The 22,749-nt window shown below is 38.9% G+C and overlaps 2 protein-coding genes across 2 annotated transcripts in view; both read left to right on the top strand.

Annotated features, from left to right (window-relative positions):
* Positions 1-1,267, top strand: part of LOC121387155 (multiple epidermal growth factor-like domains protein 10) — an 8,909-nt gene extending 7,642 nt beyond the window's left edge. Inside the window, exon 5 of the mRNA XM_041518181.1 lies at positions 1,167-1,267. Within this exon, the coding sequence (XP_041374115.1) occupies positions 1,167-1,267 (101 nt within the window). The remainder of the gene's footprint in view (positions 1-1,166) is intronic.
* Positions 1,268-9,371: 8,104 nt separating this feature from the next.
* The window catches only part of LOC121387154 (receptor-type tyrosine-protein phosphatase mu-like), a 67,285-nt gene continuing 53,907 nt past the window's right edge, over positions 9,372-22,749 (top strand). Inside the window, exons 1-4 of the mRNA XM_041518180.1 lie at positions 9,372-9,493; positions 9,920-10,129; positions 11,100-11,306; positions 14,050-14,178. Coding sequence (XP_041374114.1) covers positions 11,210-11,306; positions 14,050-14,178 — 226 coding nt within the window. The 5' untranslated portion in view covers positions 9,372-9,493; positions 9,920-10,129; positions 11,100-11,209. The remainder of the gene's footprint in view (positions 9,494-9,919; positions 10,130-11,099; positions 11,307-14,049; positions 14,179-22,749) is intronic.

Raw genomic sequence — 22,749 nt, 5'->3', positions numbered from 1 at the left:
AACAAAATGTTAAATACATTTGGACCAAAGAATGTCAAGATGCGTTCAATAGTGTGAAAAACATATTGAAAAGTAAACCTGTGCTTATGGCACCCGATTTTAGGAAACCTTTTCAATTGACTGTAGATGCTAGCGATATTGGAGCTGGTGCAGTTTTGTCACAATGCAATGAATAAGGAGTATTTCATCCTGTCGCTTACTTTTCTAGAAAGTTCAGTAGTCATCAAAATAAATATTCAACTGTTGAAAAGGAAACATTATCACTGTTGTTGGCCTTGGATCATTTTGAGGTTTACGTGTGTAACCCAATTGAATCAATTATCGTTTGGACTGATCATAATCCCCTTGTGTTTTTACATAAAATGAAAAATAAAAATCAAAGATTGTTAAGGTGGTCTTTGCAGTTACAGGAATACGATCTTCAGATATGCCATATAAAGGGAAAGGAAAATGTGGTAGCAGATGCTTTATCTAGAATGGAATAAATAATTGAGATAATTGTTAGGTTAGTGGAAAATATAAGCATTAAGAAGATTAGTGTTATGCAATTCCTATAGTGTGTAAGGTTTTGTATATAGATAAGAATTACTGTAGGAATGTGTATGTAAAAAAAAATTTTTTTTAAATTATATATAGTTATTTTATGATATGGTATTTATATACTGACCATATGAATGTGTTCCCAAGTGTGTATAATGAATAAAAAATATTGTTTTATTAAAACAATATTTTTGAAAAATTGGGGGGAGATGTTATGATAATCTGGTTTTAAGTTAAATCTGGCTTTGGGTTATGTAATATGGACGTTTTTATCGTCGGGTGAAAATTCAAGTAAAAATATGGAAGACTATGTGTTTCGTTGGCTGGAGAGAATAAAATATAACTGTGGCGGACATATCTCATTATGTCCTATCATGTGTTTAAACAACGACGGCGTGCTGAAATAATAAAATAATGACTTACCTGGAGAGCAGACATGTGTTCGGCAAGGTGGCTGACATTTTGTTTTTGTCTGTTCGTATAGCCAGACCGTGATCCGTGGAGCACCTGTCTGGTGGCTTTTCGTTTTTGGAATGATTTGATTGGTCGGCGAATTAATTTACATCGTAAGTTATGAGTTCTGCACGATGTTCTTGTGGAGTGCATTCTGTTGCACACGTCTTCAGATGCCTATATAAACTGGGAATCAACGCACAATCTTCAGAACTCGAAGTTAGAGTATCTCCTGTCCAGCACCGTCAGAAGTTACCACGTCAACAAGGCATGAAGGAGCGGCGACCGGTCATCTTGTTTAGCAGCCCTTGGCAGTCGTGCATTGAAACTTTTCGTGATGGACTGATTTTCGTTTGGTGACTATTAATTAATAACTTAAATGCCAGAATTCTGTGGGAAAACTTTATTTATTTAAACATATATTTTTTATATAAAAACATTTAAACACTTGCTACTTGTTATGTAATTTTGTCAAGAAAGTGTGTGCTCAATGTTTTAGCTATTTAGTCAATTTATTAATCGGGCAATTAGTTTATTGCATTGAATAATGTGATATTAAATATCACACAGTCTATATCTAATAATTGTATTTAATTGCATGTGATAACTTGTACACATGGCAATTGTTTAGTACCATGATTGGATAATTCGGATTTATCAATCTTGGTACACGTGACTTCTGCGGTCTATTAAAGTTTTTAATCCAGTTAGTGGTTATTGTGGATCGGGAAGGTCACAGTATATATATATATATATCTGCGTGTGTGTGTGTGTGTGTGTGTGTGTATATGTACAGGTATATATATATCTGTGTGTGTGTGTGTGTGTATATATATCTATATATGTATATATATATATATATATATATATATATATATATATATATATATATATATATATATATATATATATAAATAACCTTCCTGTTTCGCGACTGATACGTTTACTCGTGCGTACACAGAAGAAAACGATCTTATTACAAACACAACACAGTCCCGTACCTCCAGTTCGACATTTTTTACTTCCTAGTTGGAGATATGTCACAAAATGTCGACGTGTTGGTCCTGTCTGCTTCTCATCACATCATGGATTTGTTTTCAAAAACACTCGGTGTCAGGTAGAAAGTTTCTTTTTTTGTTATTGTGTTTTCATAAAATGCTATGTATTAGAAGTTGTATAAGTGAAATCACCAAGACTGTGTTATAATAGTGTGGACTTAGGTTTAGATTTCGTCGTATATTCAAACAAATCCAGATAGCGTACATGACATATACTTGAGATAGATGCAGATTAATGTATAAGTAGGGGAACCTGAACTATTAAAGCATACCTTTTGACCACAGATATCCTAGTAAAGAACGTTGAGGTCTGTTTATGAACACACCGAAACACATTCCACAGTTTGCACATGCATCACGCAGTTGCCCCGTACACGTGCGTGAGTTGTCAATCTCGATTTTGACAATTTCCAGGAAGGTCCATTAATCACTGTGGAACATTATTTCCGTCAATCTTTTTCATTCTGTTGATCATACAGAATATGTTGTTATTGTTTTTGTTTGTTTGTTTGTTTTGTTTTGTTTTTTTTGGTCATTTTTATTGTTTGAATTTGCGATTTACTGACAAAACGTCAACGTTCAAATTTCACTTCTGACCCCAATCGTCCTTCAAGCTCTTTAGTACCGGCTTCGGTGGCGTCGTGGTTAGGCCATCGGTCTACAAGCTGGTAGGTACTGGGTTCGGATCCCAGTCGAGGCATGGGATTTTTAATCCAGATTCCGACTCCAAATCCTGAGTGAGTGCTCCGCAAAGCTCAATGGGTAGGTGTAAACCACTTGCTCCGACCAGTGATCCATAACTGGTTCATCAAAGGCCATGGTTTGTGCTATCCTGCCTGTGGGAAGCGCAAATAAAAGATCCCTTACTGCTAATCAGAAAGAGTAGCCCATGAAGTGGCGACAGCGGGTTTCCACTCAGTCTGTGTGGTCCTTAACCATATGTCTGACACCATATAACCGTAAATAAAATGTGTTGAGTGCGTCGTTAAATAAAACATTTCTTTCTTTCAAGATCTTTAGTGGTCATAAAACCTACTGTAATACTAAACTACCGATTTTAATGTTTACCCAATTAATTCTCTATTAGCATATATCCATTACCCACAGCTAATATGCCTTACAATGTTGGCAATTGTAAATTCTTATTAGAGTTCCTCTACTTTTTTGAAGAGTATATATGCACTATTTAAAATGATTTTTGTTTGTTTCCATTTCGATTGTTGCTGGTTTTTAACAACAGAGAAGGTAGATATTTAAAAGCCCTTTTCAACATCCAGGACAGTGACACGTTTAGGCCACATACACGTTTACACAATTGGTAGCTATCCAAGTTATAACAGATGTGGCACAACAAGGAAGGATCAAATTAATTATTTAACGACGGACTCAACTTATTTTTATAACGGTTATATAGTGTCAGACATTCGGTTAAGGAACACACAGATAATGCGAGAGGAAACCTGCTGCTGCCAATCCATGGACTACTCTTTTCGATTATAGCCGCAAGTGTTCTTTTATAAACGCCACCCGCATACGTGATAGTACACACCACAACGTTTGTTACACTAATTGTGGAGCATTGGTTGGAACGAGAAATAATGTAATGGGTCCACTGACGGGAAACGATCCTAGACTGTTGTAAAAAAGGAGAACTAGTTTATACTATATAGGAAAACATCCAAGTATACTACCAAATCAAATCACATAGACGACAATAGTAGCATATGTGGCTAAAACTCCTGCCTGTAGCGTATCAATCGACATAAACGCCACAGATATAAATACTACCATCCCTCACACTTAAAGTGAAGCAGAACAAAATTGGGGGTCAAGCTGCTCGTTTCTGAGATAACGGGTAGTGTCTATGATTATCCTAGGTCCGCACAAAAGTTTAGTACCTTTTTTACAGGTACCCCATACATGTTTCAAGCACAACGCTACTTGACACAGTGATACTAGATGAACTAAAATTGCATACATTTTTTGCCCAGATGGAACTATTTTTTTACAACCAACATACTCACATTTATCACCAATCACAGGACTTGTGGTGTTCACTTTTCTATCAAAAATTGGGTGCACCACGAACTTTGACCCAGCCGGAAGTTAGTTGGTTTAGTACTACCTTACGAAAGACTTAAACATGCTGTGGTATGCAGGTTTTCTAAGCAATGAGCCTTGCTAACTGTTTTTCCTTTGTTTGGTGTGAGAATGCGCTAACAACGAGTGTTGAACAGAATGTTGTCACCTTGTCATTGAAGGGGCGAGGCGTATCCCAGTGGTAAAGCGCTCGCTCGATGCGCGGTCGGTGTGGGATCGATCCCTGTCGGTGGGCCCATTGGACTATTGCTCGTTCCAGCCAGTGCACCACGACTGATATATCAAAGGTCGTGGTATGTACTACCCTGTCTGTGAGATGGTGCATATAAAAGATCCCTTGCTGCTAATCAAAAAGAGGAGCCCATGAATGTCGACATCGGGTTTCCTCTCTCAATATATGTGTGGTCCTTAACCATATGTCTGACGCCATATAACCGTAAATAAAATAAGATGAGTGCGTCGTTAAACAAAACATTCCCCTCCTTCCTTGTCATTGAATATATTCACTGTACACAAAATCCTCCATATACTGTCGTCTGACTAAAGTTTTTAAAGATCTCATTTTGATTGGAAGTGTGTACCAGGATAGGAACCCAGTAGCTGCCAGTCTTAACTCAGATGACCACTACACAAGTGAGGATGTTATGTTCTATATAACATTTCTGTCAGGAAAGCCTACTGTATTTCGTAAATCGCCCCCTCTCGCGAACTGTCTGTATCCGCGCCAGATTGATACATGATGTTTGTTCATCCGTACACAAACGAACAAGAAAATAATACAAAGAGAACACAGCATTGTACCTCGAGTACGATATTCTAACTTCCTGGCTGGAGAGATGTCACAAAATGTCGAAGCGTTCGGCTTGTCTACTTCTCGTCGCTTCATCCATTTGTTTTAAAACACATTCAGTGTCAGGTAGGAGGTTTCTATCACAAATTAATATGTATCAGTTTGTTACAAAAGTGTGGATTTAGATTTGAAGAAGTCGTCAATTGGAATTTAAACATACATGAATTACTATTTGACGACACTTCAGCAGAAAAATACACATCGGCTAATTATATGGAAATAGTATTTATAAAAGTATGTAAAACTACAGTGTAAAGTGTGTAATACTTTCTTTCTATTAACTTTATTAACGTGCCTATATCCAAAAGAGGCTCAGGCATATACAATACAAACATAAAAATCAAAGTGTTTTAGAAACTTAAAAATTAATTCTGGGTGGAATTAAAAAAAATATTCTAAAATATTTCTGTTGCCAAATATACAATTTCTCGTCGACTTCAGATGATTACACTCCACCAAAATGTGGCGCACAGTCAGTGTACACTGACAATGTTCACACTGAAGCGGCCCTCACATATCGGTCGCGGTGACCGCGGGACCCCTAAAACAGGCCAAAAAGGGCATTTTCGCGAGGCACCGTTCGGACGCTGCCCGATTTCTACAGGCTCTGCTGCGAGTTTTAGGGGTCGCTCGAACCCCGCGGGCGTGAAAACTTGACTCCCAAATCTGCGATTTTCCAAGCGCAATTTTAAGTCGTAGCAATCCCGTAGCTACGTAGCTAGGGCCCCGCCCGGCGGCCTGCCGGAAACCGACCGGTGATCTGGCGGCCGCCTGAAGATTTTGACGAAAATTATTGGAAAAAAATCCGCCGGGCGCCGTGAGATTTTCACGGGCCACTCACGGCCACCCTACGATAGCCTCACGGCCCCCTCACGGATTCCGGGCGATTTGTACAACATCGGCCGGGCGCTCCTCTGGTCCCTCCCCCTCCCCCTCGGCGGCTTCTAAACGGCCCCCACGTGGGCCCCGACTATCACCCCAAGTATTTGGGCCCTGGAGTATATATAGTCCCTGCATTTGGCATTTCATTCAACGTCTCTCTCAGTGTTGCAACCGTCTTTTTAGAGCCAGTACTGAACCAAGTCATCGCTGTTTTTTTGACAGTATGGCGCAACGACAACTCATAATAAGAAATAAGAAATAATGTACAACTTTATACTTGACTTGATTTAAATCTTTTTAACATGCTTCTATACCAGAGGTTTCAAGCATGTCTATCCCGGTGCCCGTCTCTGGAGGCCAGAGGCCGGCTACGGGACAGAATACAACTTCTACCAATACCAATACCAAAGGAGTTAACGTGCACATTCAGAGCAAGCTGTTGTAGCGCACGCCTGTCCAGGACAGGAAAGGATGGGGTGAAGACGGGACCGCCTGCACTGGCGGGTGCCAGGGAGCACCAGCAGTCTAATCGAGGTTGGTAACAGGCGGGAGGTGATATGGTGCTATGAAGCCCGACATCAATCGCCTGTCGCCCGGTCGGGTTCCGCCAGGACGCTTACAAATCTGTTCTTTGATCAGCCGGCGCCTGCCAGATTATCTAGCGGCGTCCGGCCGACGTCCTAGCGGCCGCACTGTCTCCACTGCGATCCAATGTTCAAAGGGCACCGCCCGGGCCCGGGCCCCCCGTCTAATATGTGAGGGCACACGTCGCAGACATGAAATTCGCCCAATTCATCTACGGGCTCTAAATCCCCCGGCGACTACTACGATTAGAAAAATCGCGTGGACGCCGGCTGTTATGTGAGAGCCGCTTGAGGAGGAGGAACGTTCTCTAAAATAAATGAATGCGTCAAATACGTATGGCCGATACGAGCACGGCTGGAATTTAAACAAACCCGGACAGGATATATACTTGTAATAGATGCAGATAACGTGATATTTTAAGGAATATGCAACATTTACAATCTTTGGTGTTTATTTTCTGTTGATTGTTTCTGGATTTTAGCAATACACAAGGTGGATATTCAAAAAGCCTTTTTAACATACATGCTATTATATAAAGCTGTAACGTTTGCATGCGAACACAGACATGTTTTGTTTATGCTACATAAACGTTTACACAATTGGTAGAAGGTATATTGTATAATAGCATGTTGTGACGGTACATGCCCTTAATTTGTTTTCGCCTGTGAAGATATTAATTGTTTTGAGGGCCGTGTGCAGTTCCAAATGCACTTAGCCCAGGTGGGCACCTTGTTACGTAATACCTTCGCGCGACCGTGCAGCCCAATATGCACTTAGCCTAGGTGTGGAGGTCAGGTGGCCAGTAGTTACGTAATACCTCTGCGAGTGCGGTTTCGACGACCGTGATTTTGGCGACTGGCGACAGAATGTCTGGTCATCTAAGAAAATATACCGACTCTGGGAGAGGTGGAAATATCAGATGATAGGTGAGGTACCGCGTTGTGTCCCCAGGCGATATTCGCTGTCTCTGAGAGTTTTGAACAAATAACTAGGATTTTAGATATATCGAGGAGAAACATAGGAAGGCTCCAGAGGGATCGCTGTCCGTCCGGACTGGTAAATAATTTTATTTCTGCTCTGTGTATAACCTTGATGTGATTGATGTGACTTTAAATATTTTAATACTGTATTATACCAATATTATTTAGACGGTGCTGCCGGTCATCTGACGCAGTAAACTGTAGGCTCGCTGTCTAAATAAATATATAAAGCTTAGCCAGTCATCCTAGAGGACCTAGGCAAACTGTAGGTTAGTGTCTTTATTGTGATAGGTACCAGTATTAATTCTGTATTACTAGGTTACTGAATGAGTAGTTAAGGGTTAATTAAAAATTAACCAGTTAGGAATAGAGTTGTAATTCCTTTATTAATTAAGTTCTCCTGGCAGCGTTTCTCAATTATCACACGTTACTGAACGAGTAGTAAGGTTTAATTAAAAATTAACCAGTTAGGAATAGAGTTGTAATTTCTTTATTAATTAAGTTCCCCTGGAAGCGTTTCTCAATTATCACACGTGTGGGTGTTGTGTCACGGTGAAGTGGTTAGCATATTGTGTAAACTAGACACCTAGAGATTAACTAATTAAGTGATCAGTTCTGGGCTGTTATTATTTGTTGTTGTTAATTAACTGCTGCGGCAGAACATTTGTCAGCGTAGGTTAATACAGATTCCAAAGTGTATTGTGTTTTTGTTGTGTTTTCTAGTGAAAGTAAAGTTTGTTTTATTTAACGACGCCGCTAGAGCACATTGATTTTTTTATCTTATCATCGGCTATTGGACGTCAAACATATTGTCATTCTGACACTGTTTTTAGAGGAAACCCGCTGTCGCCACATATGCTACTCTTTTTACGACAAGCAGCAAGGTATATTTTATTTCCCACAGGCAGGATAGCACAAACCATGGCCTTTGTTGAACTAGTTATGGATCACTGGTCGGTGCAAGTGGTTTACACCTACCCATTGAGCCTTGCGGAGCAATCACTCGGGGTTTGCAGTCGGTATCTCGATTAAAAATCCCATGCCTCGACTGGGATCCGAACCCAGTACCTACCAGCCTGTAGACCGATGGCCTGCCACGACGCCACCGAGGCCAGTGTTTTCTAGTGAACTAAACGTGCTATATTACATATACTTTATATAAGATCTTATCTCTGATCATACCTAGACGCGCCACACGCGGGATTTTGAACTGCCCGCTACAGAGAGATCTAATAGATATACAGTTAGGAGAGATATTTGGACAATCGTGTTTTATTCAGTTACAGGTATTATAGGATCCCCGTGACACATGTATTAGTCTAAAAGTTAAATTAATAAAACATCTCACAGTAATGTGAATTAACTACTGGATTTAGATTTGAAGACGTCGTCAAATGGAATTTAAAACAAACTCGGATACAGTATCTGAAAATTAGCTGAAATAGATGCAGGTTAATTGATGTTTTAAGCAATAGAATCAAATACAAAACGTATATATACAATATTTAATATCATTTTGTTTGTTTCCTTTTCGTTATTGTTAGTGGTGTTATTATTTGGTAACAGGGAAGATAGGTATCTTTCATATGCCACATACAGGACATTACACACCACGGCTTTTGCCATTCCAGTCATCGAACAACTGAACAAACCTACAGCTGGTTTACCGAGGATATTAATCCTAAATCCTATCGTATTTCTTCCATTGAGCTTTATTGCGAACAGTGTTATTTAAACATAATTTCATGAATGTGATCATTTCTCAAATGCACACATTATCATATAATGTTTTTAGTCTGGCATACGTTATTAATATACATTGACACAATAAAACTACCAGTGTTACGTTTTTTAAGTTCGCACGCATATCTAAATACGTCACAAATCCTCCAAAAGTCGACTATTTTCATTGCTAGGAGCCTGCACACTAGGAACGTATGGTTTGGACTGCAGCTACACCTGTCACTGTGGTAGTAACTGCAATGACGTCACAGGCTGTTCCGGCAGATGTCAAAGAGGATGGTCTGGACCCAAATGCAACAAGGGTAAACCAGAATAATGTACATTTTCGTTAGGTATTTTTATTTATGTATGTATGTATGTATGTATTTATTTATTATTATTATTATTATTATTATTATTATTATTATTATTATTATCATTATTATTATGACTATTACCGTTATTACAATTATTATTGTAGGTATTGTTATTGTAACATTATCACGCATCATTGCATGATAATTATTGTTATAAAGTAGTAGTAGTAGTAGTAGTAGTAGTAGTAGTAGTAGTAGTAGTAGTAGTAGCTGTAGTAGCTGTACTCATAGTAATAGTATGAGTAGTGTTAGTAGTAGTAGTAGTTATTGTTGTTGTTGTTGTTGTAGTGGTAGTAGTAGTAGTAGTCGTAGTAGTAGTATATTATATCGTCGATACACCTCTCTATATATTGGTATTTATATATATTTCAGAAAACATAGCTCTGGACAAAACAACGAGCCAGAATTCTTACTGGCGAATTTCGATAAACTCGTCACGTGCTGTAGATGGTAGTCTCAAAACACGTTTTGATGACAATTCGTGTATTCACACAGCAACTGGACATTCGTTCACCTGGTGGCAGGTAGACCTGGTCAGAGAATTCTACATACACAAGTTAGCCATTCATTTAAGGACAGACTGTAAGTTGAGTTTACTATTAAACAGAAATGTTTTTGAAAACAAAATTAGAATATTTACAAACTGTGTAACGAAACATTGAAAAACCGTTTTCAGTTTAGTAAGAGGAATAGGCTTCCAAAATGGTAGAGAATAATTAATATCAGATAATGATTGTGGTCTGTGTGTTTAGTTGTTGTTATTATGTTGTTTCGTGGGGTGCTTTGCTATTTTTGATGTGTGGTTGTTGTTGTTGTTGTTGGAGGTATCTCTCTTTTTTTCTTCTTTTGTTGATTTTAGGGGTGGGGGAGGGGTGTTGGTTGCTGTCATTATGTGCGTTTGTCTTAGTGTGTCTGCTTGTATGTGCGAGTGTGTATGCCTGTTTGTGTGTGTGTGTGTGTTTGTGAGAGAGAGAGAGAGAGAGAGAGAGAGAGAGAGAGAGAGAGAGAGAGAGAGAGAGAGAGAGAGAGAGAGAGAGAGAGAGAGAGAGAGAGAGAGAGAGAGAGACGTATTCAAATGTTGTGGGGCACTGTTTGGTGAGAGTGGGAGTAAAGATTCAAGTTCAATCTAACATGCTTATCGCATTTTAGTACTAAAATATGTATCCCGAAACTATACATGTTTGTTCCCGAGTTTGCAAAACTGATATTAGCTATTGGTAATTATTGCAATCCACGGTTGTTAATCAACATGAAAGTTATTGCTAGTGTTTCTGGTGGTTTCATATGGGTGGAACGGCCCGTGAGATGGGTAATTCTAGTGGGACATTGTGAAGAAAGGTTTTTGTGGGTCATTATGGAGGGCCTTTTTTTTGGTGGATTCTGTTTTGGTCAATCCAGGGGCCTCATATATTTATGGTAATGGTACGAACAGGATTGAAAAATATTTTGTATAAATTATTTAAAGTAGTTACCAAAGCTCTACTTAACTACATTTACTCCTAATTCACATTAGAACAGAATCTCATCAAATGCTTTTATCAAACCTTCACAGTTAAAAATCGCAGAAAAGGCATTACGGTGTACAGCTCGGTTGCCGACAGACGAACAAACACTGGTCACCTGTGTGGTTCAACAAAATCAACCAGTCCAGATGTGACGTGGATGACATGTGACAGAACAGCTAGATACATCACACTGTACCGAAATGATTCCAGCAACGAAGACACGGCGATGAACTTCTGTGAAGTCCAAATATTTGGTAAGCTAGGCTGTTCGTTATTTCTCTCATTCTTATTTAATTTAGATGTTGTTGGTGTTTTTTGTTTGTTGTTTGTTTATTTTTAGTTTTTTATTTGGTTTTGTTGTTGTTGGAGGTTTTCTGGGAGGGGGGGGGGGGGGGGGGGCTGTTTGTTTGTGTGATTGGTTGGTTTTGGTTATATGCTGTTGTGTTGGGGTTTTATTTGGCGGACGATTTGGAGGTGTGTTTGGTGGGTTGTTTGGTTGGTTTTGGTTACATTTATTTATTCTGAAAAACGTCCAACCAGTACACCAAGACTGGTGTTTTAAAAGCTGTGGTACAGACGGTGGATTTGTTCTTTTGGGTGACGTAAAGTATGTGTTGTTTTGAGGTTGTTATTTTGTTATTGTTGTTGTTGTTGTTGTTGTTGCGGGGGTGGTGTGGAGGTGGGTGTTGATTGGGAAGTGTATTTGTTTGTTTGGTTTTGGTTATATTTTTGTATTCTGAAAAACGTCCAAACAGTACACCAAACTGGTCTTTTAAAAGCTGTGGTATAGACGGTGTGTTTTGTGGGACCGGCCTCGGTGGCGTCGTGTTTAGGCCATCGGTCTACATAATTTTAAACCAGACACCGACTCCAAACCCTGAGTGAGTGCTCCGCAAGGCTCAGTGGGTAGGTGTAAACCACTTGCACCGACCTGTGATCCATATCTGGTTCAACAAAGGCCATGGTTTGTGATATCCTGCCTGTGGTAAGCGCAAATAAAATATCCCTTGCTGCCTGTCGTAAAAGAGTAGCCTATATGGCGACAGCGGGTTTCATATAAAAACAGTGTCAAAATGACCATATGTTTGACGTCCAATAGCCGATGATAAGATAAAAAAAAAAAAGTGCTCCAATGGCGTTGTTAAATAAAATAAACTTTACTTTTTTTTGTTCTTGTTGGGGACGTTAGGTATTTATTTATTTATTTATTTAATTATTTATTTATTTTTAATACAGTATTGGAAAGGTCAATATCTAGTAGGTGTTAAATCACCTATTAATATCACGTTTCACCAATGATTGATATTTTTAACGTATTAAAAAATGAAGCTACGTCCAAGAGTCAGTTGACAAGAGTTGAACTGTTACAGATCCGTACAGGGTTATACTTGTATTCTTATACTTAGAATACACATATGTCACTACGTCGACTCCAAATCCCCCCCCCCCAAAAAAAAAAAGTCCCCTGAATTCACTACCTTACAAAGTACAATCATTTCAAAATGTTAATCTATAAATAATGTACATACTAATATATAAAAAAGAACAGTGACAAAAGTGGAAATAACAAAAAAAATTGAAAGGAGAAAAGTAAAAATGAAACGTTTAATATACTTCCAAACTGGCGTCATACTTGAATTTGCGATTTACTGATAAAAAAACCCGTCAAATTTCAAATTTCACTTCTGACCCTAATCGTCCTTCAAGATCTTTGGTGGTAATAAAACCTACGGTAATACTGAACTACCGGTTGGTAACGTTTGCCCAATTAATTCACTGTTATCATATAACCATTCCCCACAGCTTATATACCTTACAATTTTGGCAATTGTAAATTATAATTAGTTCCCCTTCTATTTTTTTTGAAGAATATACATATATATTTTTTTATTTTTTTTTTATTACCCATATGGGCTCAAATATATAGGGTAAAACAATTTCGATCTCTGCACAATGTGCAGATTGCTTCTACAGCCACTGATTGGCTGGCTTTAAAATCACGACGTTTGGTTGGTTGCTTGCCATGACCGGATCTTCACTTTCATCCGTATTATGTTTCTAGTCATGAGTCAGATTACACATACGTTATACGATCTACAAAGATTTACGAAAACAAATGGACTCATTTGTTTCGTAAACATGAAATGGTATATTTTCATAAACAGCGGCTTTAGTAATATATAAATATAATTATTTTCAAATGCAAATACAGTTGTATTATTTTGTACTGTAAACATTTGGCTGTAAAAAGAACGCCGTTATGCAATGATGTCACTTACATTACGTCATGTAATGCGCGTAAGATCGATCATATGACGTAATAGCTGATGGCTTTGTTGTCGACTGCAGGATTTTTTTCAAAATAAAAAATCAGTTAAAATTGACAATGGGTAATAAAGAGAATAACCAACTCGCTACGAGGAGTTACAAATTATCTGTCCCAAAGGCTCGGGTTTACAACATTCATTCACTCAGGACAGATAGGCCTAATTCACAATGCCTCGCAACTCGTTAGTTATTCTCAAAATACACATGTATAACCAAACTACTAAGTGTCTCAGCTGTGACGTTCTAAAACGTTTAACCAGGTTTTCCAATTGTCGTCGAATTCTGTTTGTAAACAGTTTTTGTAATATATGTGTTTTTCGATTTGTAACTAATATGTAATAAACATTTTGATACCAGGGCTTTTTTTACCCAATGTATTCTGGATGGGGGCGCTCGTCCCCCACTGACAAGTTTTTACAACTGAGAGATATACATTGATTCTTACCTTTCAGTGTCGATATATGCTATTGCTATCAATAAAAGAGTAAACGATTGTTTTAAACAATAATTTCTGATATTTATTTGTTGTTGTTGCATATTGACTTTGTGTTATGTTTAACGCGCATGCGCATAAAAAATGAATAATTGTTCACTGCCTAATCTAAGGTCACGTGTCTCTGATTTATACAGCACATAGTCTAGAACTTATTTCTTACTTGTTTTGTTTAGTCTGTGATGCTGGCACATTTGGTGATGACTGTCGCCAGTTCTGTCACTGTCTGAATGGACCGTGTAACTATGTAACTGGAGAATGCACTGGAGGATGTAAACCGAACTGGACTGGGACAACATGCAGTGGTATGGTATCACTTATAACATACAAATCAGTTATCCTAACCGAAGACTAAATCTAGTTGCAAAAAAGTTCATGTTTGTTTCGTTCAACGACACCTAGAGGAAATGTATTTATTTATTTTCGGCTACTGGATGTCAACATTTAGCAATATTTCACACGATAGTAAAAAAAAAATTTCTTTAACAAAACCTCTAGAGCACATTGATTTATTAATATTCGGCTACTGGATGTCAAACATTTGGCAATTTTTGGCACGAAAGTTCAAGTTTGTTTTGTTTAACAAAACCACTAGAGCACATTGATTTATTAATATTCGGCTACTGGATGTCAAACATTTGGCAATTTTTGGCACGAAAGTTCAAGTTTGTTTTGTTTAACGACATCACTAGAGCACATTGATTTATTAACATTCGGCCACTGGATGTCAAACATTTGGCAATCTTTGGCACGAAAGTTAAAGTTTATTTTGTCTAACGACAACACTAGAGCACATTGATTTATTAATATTCTGTTATTGTATGTCACACTCTTTTATATGTACTATTCCACAGATAGGACAACAGACAAACAAGGCCTGTTTGAGGTCATGGCCAACTTTTCCGTGTCCTTGACCTTGGTATGAGTCATAGCCTGACCATGACATACTTGGGGCAGGTGCGTGTCCGCCCATGACCCTGACCTAGTTAGATGGACAACGCCCATGGCCCTAGTCCCGCTTGGGTTGGACCCTACTGCTCTCAGACAGTGAAATGTATGGTGACATGACCTACTTTCCTGTGACTTTTACCTTGGTATGTGTTAGTTAGGCAATGACCTTGGTGTGCAGGTATACGACCCTGGTGTGAGTCTGACCTTGGTGTGCAGGTGCGTGGCCGACTTCCGGCTTGAGCAAGGGTACGTCTGTATTTCATCTAGCAACATGTGCAGGCAACTGGCGTTTTCGTTTTGTCTTTCTTGTATAACGTCTATTGTGTTGTTGTTTTTGTGTGTTCACAGCGGATACACACATGCTTTTTCACAGTGCCTTTCTTTTTATTCTAGTTGACTTCGACAACAAAAATAATCAATAGCCATAAAACTATGTCTTGTGCAAAAATAAGTAGCAGAAAAAAGTGTGTGCGTGCGTGCTTGTGTGTGTGTGTGTGTGTTGTATTTGTTGTATCCCTGAAAATGTCCTTCACTGGTGAATTTGAAAGGATAGTGTGGCAATCTCAAGCCGTACCACTATTTTTATTCTGTGTCGCGCCTGGTGATCATATGCAAATTATGAAGAGAACATACCATGGTATGGTTTGGTTGAAAGTGAGATTTTAATCCAGACAAAATGCTTGTGTCGATTTTCATTCGTTTGTATGTCTTTGACATTTTCTTTGTGCTCTTTAATGTTGTTGAGCCATCCATTCATTCATCCATTCGTTTAATAATAGAGGAGTACAAAGGATGGACGATGAATAGCTTTCTATTCAAAACAACTGCAAAATATTATGACCTTTATTGATAACCATATTACAACTGTTGGACCACATCCCAAAACATTTTATTAAGACCGCGCAGAGTGTTTTTAAAAACACTTCGCCACAGTGACAGCATGAACAGAGGAAAGCGAATGTGAACTCGAAATAAAACTGCAAAGGAAATACCGACAGGTGCCCGTCTTGCGCAGAAGAAGAAATTGTATTACATATTCGCATTTATGGTCTGCAGAATGAAACAAATAATAACCGTCAAAGTTTGTTTTTGTCTAACAATATCACTAGAGCACATTGGTTTATTAATCATCGCCTATTGAATATCAAACATTTTGACATATAGTGCTAGAGAGGAAACCCGCTACATGTTTCCATTAGTAGCAAGGGATCTTTTGTATACACCATCTCATAGACAGGATAACACATACCACGCCTTTGGTATCCAGTCGTTGTGCACTGGCTGGAAAGAGAAATAGCCAATCGGGTCCATCGAACGTTATCGATCCCAGACCAACCGCGCATCAAGTTGGGATACGTCCAACCCTGCGACTGTTGAAACCTGCAACTGTTGAAATAACAAAACATAACAGAAAGACACTCCACCACTTAACTGTAGTTATTGCAATTGACTTCACAGACGAAGAAGAGTGAAATAATGCCAAACAAAGACAAATAAACATCATTTTTGTTAATGTGAATGTTATTAGTGTTCATTTCTTTTCATCATGGTCGTCTTCGTCTACTTCGTCCAATTATTCCTCCACCCACGAACAATACTTGTTTAATCTGGAAGGTATCTGCGGTGTCACATATCCGTTGGGATCCATCAACTGTAGACTTTTCCTTGTGTTGGGGCCTTTGTCGAAATAATGCAAGTACGTGAGAACGCAAGAGTATGTGTCTTTAAATAACTTCCATAGTAAAGTCATAATGTTTCTTTTCAGTGACATCTTGGGACATGTTTTTTTTTTTCTTCGTAGCATTTCCTCTTGCTTTCGAAATATTCACGATTGATTTCCAATTCACGTTCCACCATGAGACGTATGCCTTCATTTTCTAGATCGGTCAACGGCGCTTCATTTCCCGCCTGGCACGTTTTAAATCGCAGATGTCTCTGCAAGTCACTACCACCATTAAAGATGCGACCACACATCTGTATCCTCTTGACTTTTTTCAGGTAGGGTTCTACCTCATCATCTGCTTCGTTGTCACTTTCGTAGGCGGGTATGCCTGGTAGTTTTCTCTTGAATGTGTCTCTTTACATGATTTGCATGTGAAGCTCTTTCTTTGACAGTGGCTGCAACACTTCTGAGACATCCGCCGTCACGTTAGTGGTTTTATATCATTCAACCACGCATGTCTATTGGGTTGAAGGCGCCAATGTTCGGGTGTGGTCGGACACAAATCCACCAAGAGATGTCCATAGGGCTTGTGGGTAGCTTTCTCAAACCATTGCATCAAATGACGAGTGTTTTCTGGATACATCTGGCGTGCCAACATCAGAACTTGCTTCTTTTGAATGGGGTTGTTGAACAGTGCCAGGTAATGGCAGTTTCTTATCCGTGTCGGGTTTTTGCTGTGATACAGATTTTGGTTGATGGCAATAACCGATAGGTTTCTATGGTGACTTCCTTCCGTGAACAGGTCGGTAATGCGAGAATCTGTATTGGCCAAACACATCAAGTTATCTAATTCGATGAGATTTCTGACTCTGGGATACAAATAACAATCCTTTTTCATAATCTCAGGTATACCTTGAACAAAGTTCACTCGAGCGGTTGACCCAATGATGTCGTAGAGGTTGTTGGTTGAGCCAGATGTCGTAGAGGTCGTTGGTTGAGCCAGATGATACGCTGAAGCAGTGGGTAGATTTTATCATCCCTTAGCAGTTTGTATACCAAAAATGTTTTTCCACACAAAGTGTGTCCCGACACGATCATGGTGAAGGCATGTAACAATCTTAAGGGATGCTGCTGCTGCTGCTGCTGCTGCTGTTGTGGCTGCTGATGATGCTGCTGCTGCTGATGTGGCTGATGTTGCTGTTGTTGCTGCTGCTTCTGATGATGATGATGATGATGGGGAGGTTTATTTTTAGATTCCAAGAGCCCATGATAATTTTGTACATGCCGAGTCAGGTCATGGGTCCAAACATTTTTTTTTTTTTTTTCTCACAGATGTGACATGGATTCGTGATCTTTTCTGTTCAAACACTCAACGTAAAATGACGTTGTCTGGCCCATGTGACCCCTTTTATAGTCTCTCTAGAAATGTTTCTTCCGTTTCGGGGCTTTTCAACTGGTCCCACTTGGTTTGCTCTAACGCCTGATGCATTGGGGAGACCATGACGATACTGGGATGTAGAAGATTTGTTCTTTTTCTCTTTTTCTTTTTTCCATGAGGGATCATAAAGTTCTAGACATCGATCTACATTGAGCTAGCTTTTCCCGCCTCGCCGAATCTCGTAGTGAGACTGAAGTTTGCCTTGTGCTTGCAGTGAAGTTGTGTCAATATATGGTTTGACCCCCAAAATATTGCTATGAAAGGTTTTTTGGTGGTTTTAGGTTTGTTGGGGTGTACATAAAAAATAATACAAAAATTCTTGCAGTGACGTTATATGATGCTATGATGACATCACGTTCCAAGGTCGTTGATAAAACATCCAATATGTCAAAATATATTGTTCTTAAACTTGACTGAATTTTATCTGAAAGATATCATTATTTGCATTGGCAAAATGTTAATTTCTAATGTCATTTTGAATAATGCTTCGTTGCAAAAATAATGAACGTGAGGTCATGATAACCTGTGGCATGCAATTCAGGTGTAACAAACGATTTTGCTGCAACCACTTTTTTATTGAAAATGTTACAGCAAAGGATGCAAGGGAATCAATAGATCCCCAAACAGGATAGCCATAGCTTGACATACCAAGCTCTCAGTGATGTCACTGTTCCATCCATGCAATGGTTATGCGGGTTGTCACATGACTCAAGTTAGCATGACCCGCAAGCAGCTGTTCTGCATGCATGTCTTCTGCAGGCAGTTGAGCAGTTGCATGGACCACCTTCAGCAGATTGTCAGGGGCAGCATTCTGTATCAACATAGGCACTAAATGATTGTCTTCAGCTTCCCATCTCCAGTTTACAGGATCCATGTTACCTTCCTTTCCAATTCATACCATGATTTGGTAGTAAACTCTGAGGCAGTGGAATATGGTTAAAGATGTAGTTGGGAGAACACGTTCAGGTTTAAAGAATGATTCTGCTGCAATCACTTTTTATTGAAAATGTCATAGCGGAAGGATGCAATGAAATCTGTAGAACAACCCCCACCCCCCCCCCCCCCCCCCCCCCCCCCCCCCCCCCCCCCCGCCAAAGAGGATAACCATAGCTTGGCTTCCCAAGTTCGCAATGTCCCTTGTCTGGCCAGGTAAACTGGGATGCACAAGATTTCAGGACGGAATCACCTTTAACACGTTTTTGGAAAGAAGACTTCGAAGGGTTTTGGCTTTGTCAATCGTTTTTAATGAGTATATGTATGCAGGCTTTCCTATCATTTTGGTGATGATTTTCTTTCCAAAAGTTCTAATTCATGCACATTCACATCACCATTTTCAACAACACCATTTAATGTTTCTTAAAGTTGGGTCTGTGGAGAATGGCGAACAGGGGACCATTTTAAAACTTATTTTCTCTAGGTCAGACAGATCTCTCTTGATTCTTGCTTTAGTGGATTCCTTGCATTGCATCATTGTATTCTGCAGATATGGGGGGAAGACATTGTCCACAATACACGTTATTCTTGTGTCATTCCACTTTCTCTTGTCAGGTCGCCAGTACTCTTTAGAGATCGCATCAATGTCTGTTCTATTACCAGATCTGACCCAAGGCCAGCCCAGAAGTGATCACTCTGTCGAGTAACGTTGAATGCTTGTTCAAACTTACTAAAAACAAGAGGATGGGTTGTCTCAAACTCGTTCATACTTTGTAAATAGAGGTAGGTAGATTTTAGATAGTTGAAATGCCCAGTTGCAGCCAATATCGGCAGACAGTCAGACAGAGATTGCAGGTGCATTATCCTTGACCACTTGTGATTAGCCTTGACCAACGTGCTAGCAGTCTGTATCATTCTTTGGTGACCAAGCCATGACTGACTAATTTTTGACCTATCAGAAAGTTCAGTCTTCGTTTTGTCCATTTCTGTTTCGATTTTGGCTATCATTTCAGATGTGCTTATGGATTCCAAAGTCATTACACAAAGAAGTGTACATTTCCTCTGACTGATTTACGAGTGATGCAATCACAGGATCATTATCCATCATGTCTGACACAATCATGTGATTAAGACATTTGTCCACAAGAAAATTACCACAGCATTTTCACCATAACAACTTCTAGAACGTTTATGAGTCTTGTGCCTTCCATCAGTGTACCAATTGCTCCATGTACATTCATGAATGTGTGAAAACTGCTGACCATCAAAACAATCATTTTCAAGTGACTATTCTTTGATGTATTGCTGATAATTTCGGATGCCTTACAATATAAAGCAACATTAAAAAGGTAATCCGGTGTGAATGAAATACACGTCTTGTCTCCAGAGTACATGCCTATCATGGACAAGAGAACGACAGAAAACTGACCAGGATGAACATACCCTTGATGGACAATATGCACCATGTTCTGCCTATTTGGTGTTAGCTTGTGGAAATTGAACAACAGTATCCATAACATATCTACTAACCTATCACAACCACTGAGTTTGAGAAGTTCTTGAAATTTGGCATTGCAGCAGACAGAGTTAGAAAAACAGTAGTCTGATATCTGGTGCAATGTGATTAGTCTTTTTTCCTGGTGTTGGTGTGGCAATCAAACCCAATCCATGAAATGGCCCTTTTCCATATATTGTGAGGATATTGTGGTCAATGTTGTCTGCAGCGAATAACAATGTTGTATCCAACAGGTCAATATCCTTGTCTAGAACATCTGGGTAACAAAATTAGCGGCGTTCTTTTCAAACTGTTCACTTCACCATATGAGGAGATAAACTTCATTTCAGAAAGAGTGTCTATAAGGAACCTAGACTGATATGAATGGTGCATCTGGGCAGCAAATGTTATTATCTCTAATGGCACCACAACAGCACTTGGCCTAGCAACTTGAATAATTAACTGACCAATCGCTGCCACTTTTCTCTGGGTATCTTTTCCAACAAATAGCAAGTCCAGCATAGCATGAAGGGTGTCTGGAATGCATTTCAAAGCAGAATCCAGTTTCAGCATATGACTATCTGGATACTGGTCAGTAACTGAAGCAACGTTGGTTTTTAAGTCACTTTTGACTGGCAGCAGTTTCAAGTATTGCCCTCTTTTGAGATTCCTCATCACCTTCCTTAGCACTTAAAAGTAATACCGAAGTAATTGAGTAGTTTTCTCTCTCATAGTCACTTAGTCATGAAGGCCTTTCCCGCCTGCTATGCTTTAGTTTGTCCTTAAGGTAGTATCGTCTATATGGAAGTTAATCTTTACAGCATAAAAATGCTTTTATTTTACACCTTCAGGTCAGAAATTGTTAATTGTTCGTGATCGTTACCTTCTAAGTAGGAACACATCTTGAGAAAGGCTTGCACCTGGTCTTGCATTTGTGATTAGACACATTTCTTTTTGATCAGTATATTAAAAAAATTTATTAATCTATAAGAGCAGCACATAAATAGTAATAATATTGTCTGAAATGTGTCATTGGAGCTAATATTTTATAGCTTGCACTTTTAATTGTGATATAAACAAATACGAAATATGAAATAGTTAATTGGCGGCCATATTAAATTGTGACGTCACCTGGCCATTGGGGGTCCTTGCCCGGTTGGTCCTATATCAAGTTTTACTTCCAACTGCATTCAAAGTGGCATGTTAGTATCACATTTTGCACTTTTACACTATAAATGTTACTTGGCCAATTACTAAGTATATATGCATTTTTCATATACTGTTAATGTATACATATAGGTTGGCAGCTATTTTGTTTCTCTATGGCCATTCAAATGAAATTCAGGAATGTTTTTGTTATATGGGTCTCCTTAATATCCTAATACATCATAAATTAGTAGTTTGTTTTTATCACCAAATTCCCATGGGATTACATAAGCAACCGACGTAAATGGTTCTTATCGCATCCATAAACCATAGAGGCCATTTTGAATTTGTTTAATTATTAAGTAACTGACGTGATAGAATGATTATATGCTTACGATATAGAATCATTACTTGAAAACCAAATGAGTTTTACTTATTTGTTAAACATTTGGCTGATCTAAATGGTCATTTAATTTTATTGTATTTAATTTTACTGAGTGCGAAATCAGAAACGGCTATCTTGGATTTGACCCAGTTTTAACAGCTTTTTGGTAGTCAGATTTTGATAGATTTTTGTATATGTTATTCCCTATGTCCAAGTGTACAAGAAACAATTAAAAAACCATTTTGTAGCAACATTTTTTTTTTTTTTTTTTTTTTTTGGGGGGGGGAGGGTTAAGGTGTTTTTTGTCACATTGACTCTACTAGTATCCCTCCTCCCAAGCATACATCTTGTCGTACCATCGTGCGAGCTCCCAAGGAACATCGTTACCAAAATATTTCCCATACCATCTACCAGTGTCAAGGCTCAAGATCATAGGGACACGTCCAGGGACGCACCCAGGGACACAGGACATACATAAGAAAAGAAAACCTGTTGTTCACTGTGTTATTTACAGCTTACATATACAATATGAAACAATAGTCCACAAGTGTCTGAAACATTTAATGTCTGAACACATTGTTCATACAGGGAAATCATGGAGAGTCTGTATTCTTCCATCGGTAGGACCACAGCAGAAGCACATGACGGTATCGTGGTTTCCAGGGTAGTAGAAACCAGCCTTGGCGAGTTCCTTTGGTTTTTCACGTAATTGTATGGACCACCGAGCATAGGATATCATCTGTTCATAGAAATGCCTCATTTGGTGACCATGACAGACCATATAACGTCTCGAATACCAGTCATCCTCATAGTCAGCATATGTGGTGTACTCACGAGTTGCAGCTGTCCATTCATCTTCGTCGTC

Source organism: Gigantopelta aegis, chromosome 13 (assembly GCF_016097555.1).
Source record: "Gigantopelta aegis isolate Gae_Host chromosome 13, Gae_host_genome, whole genome shotgun sequence".
In the NCBI taxonomy this organism is placed as follows: Eukaryota; Metazoa; Mollusca; class Gastropoda; order Neomphalida; family Peltospiridae; genus Gigantopelta; species Gigantopelta aegis.
Note: the sequence above shows the minus strand (reverse complement) of the source record. Positions and strands in the feature narration are given on the sequence as shown.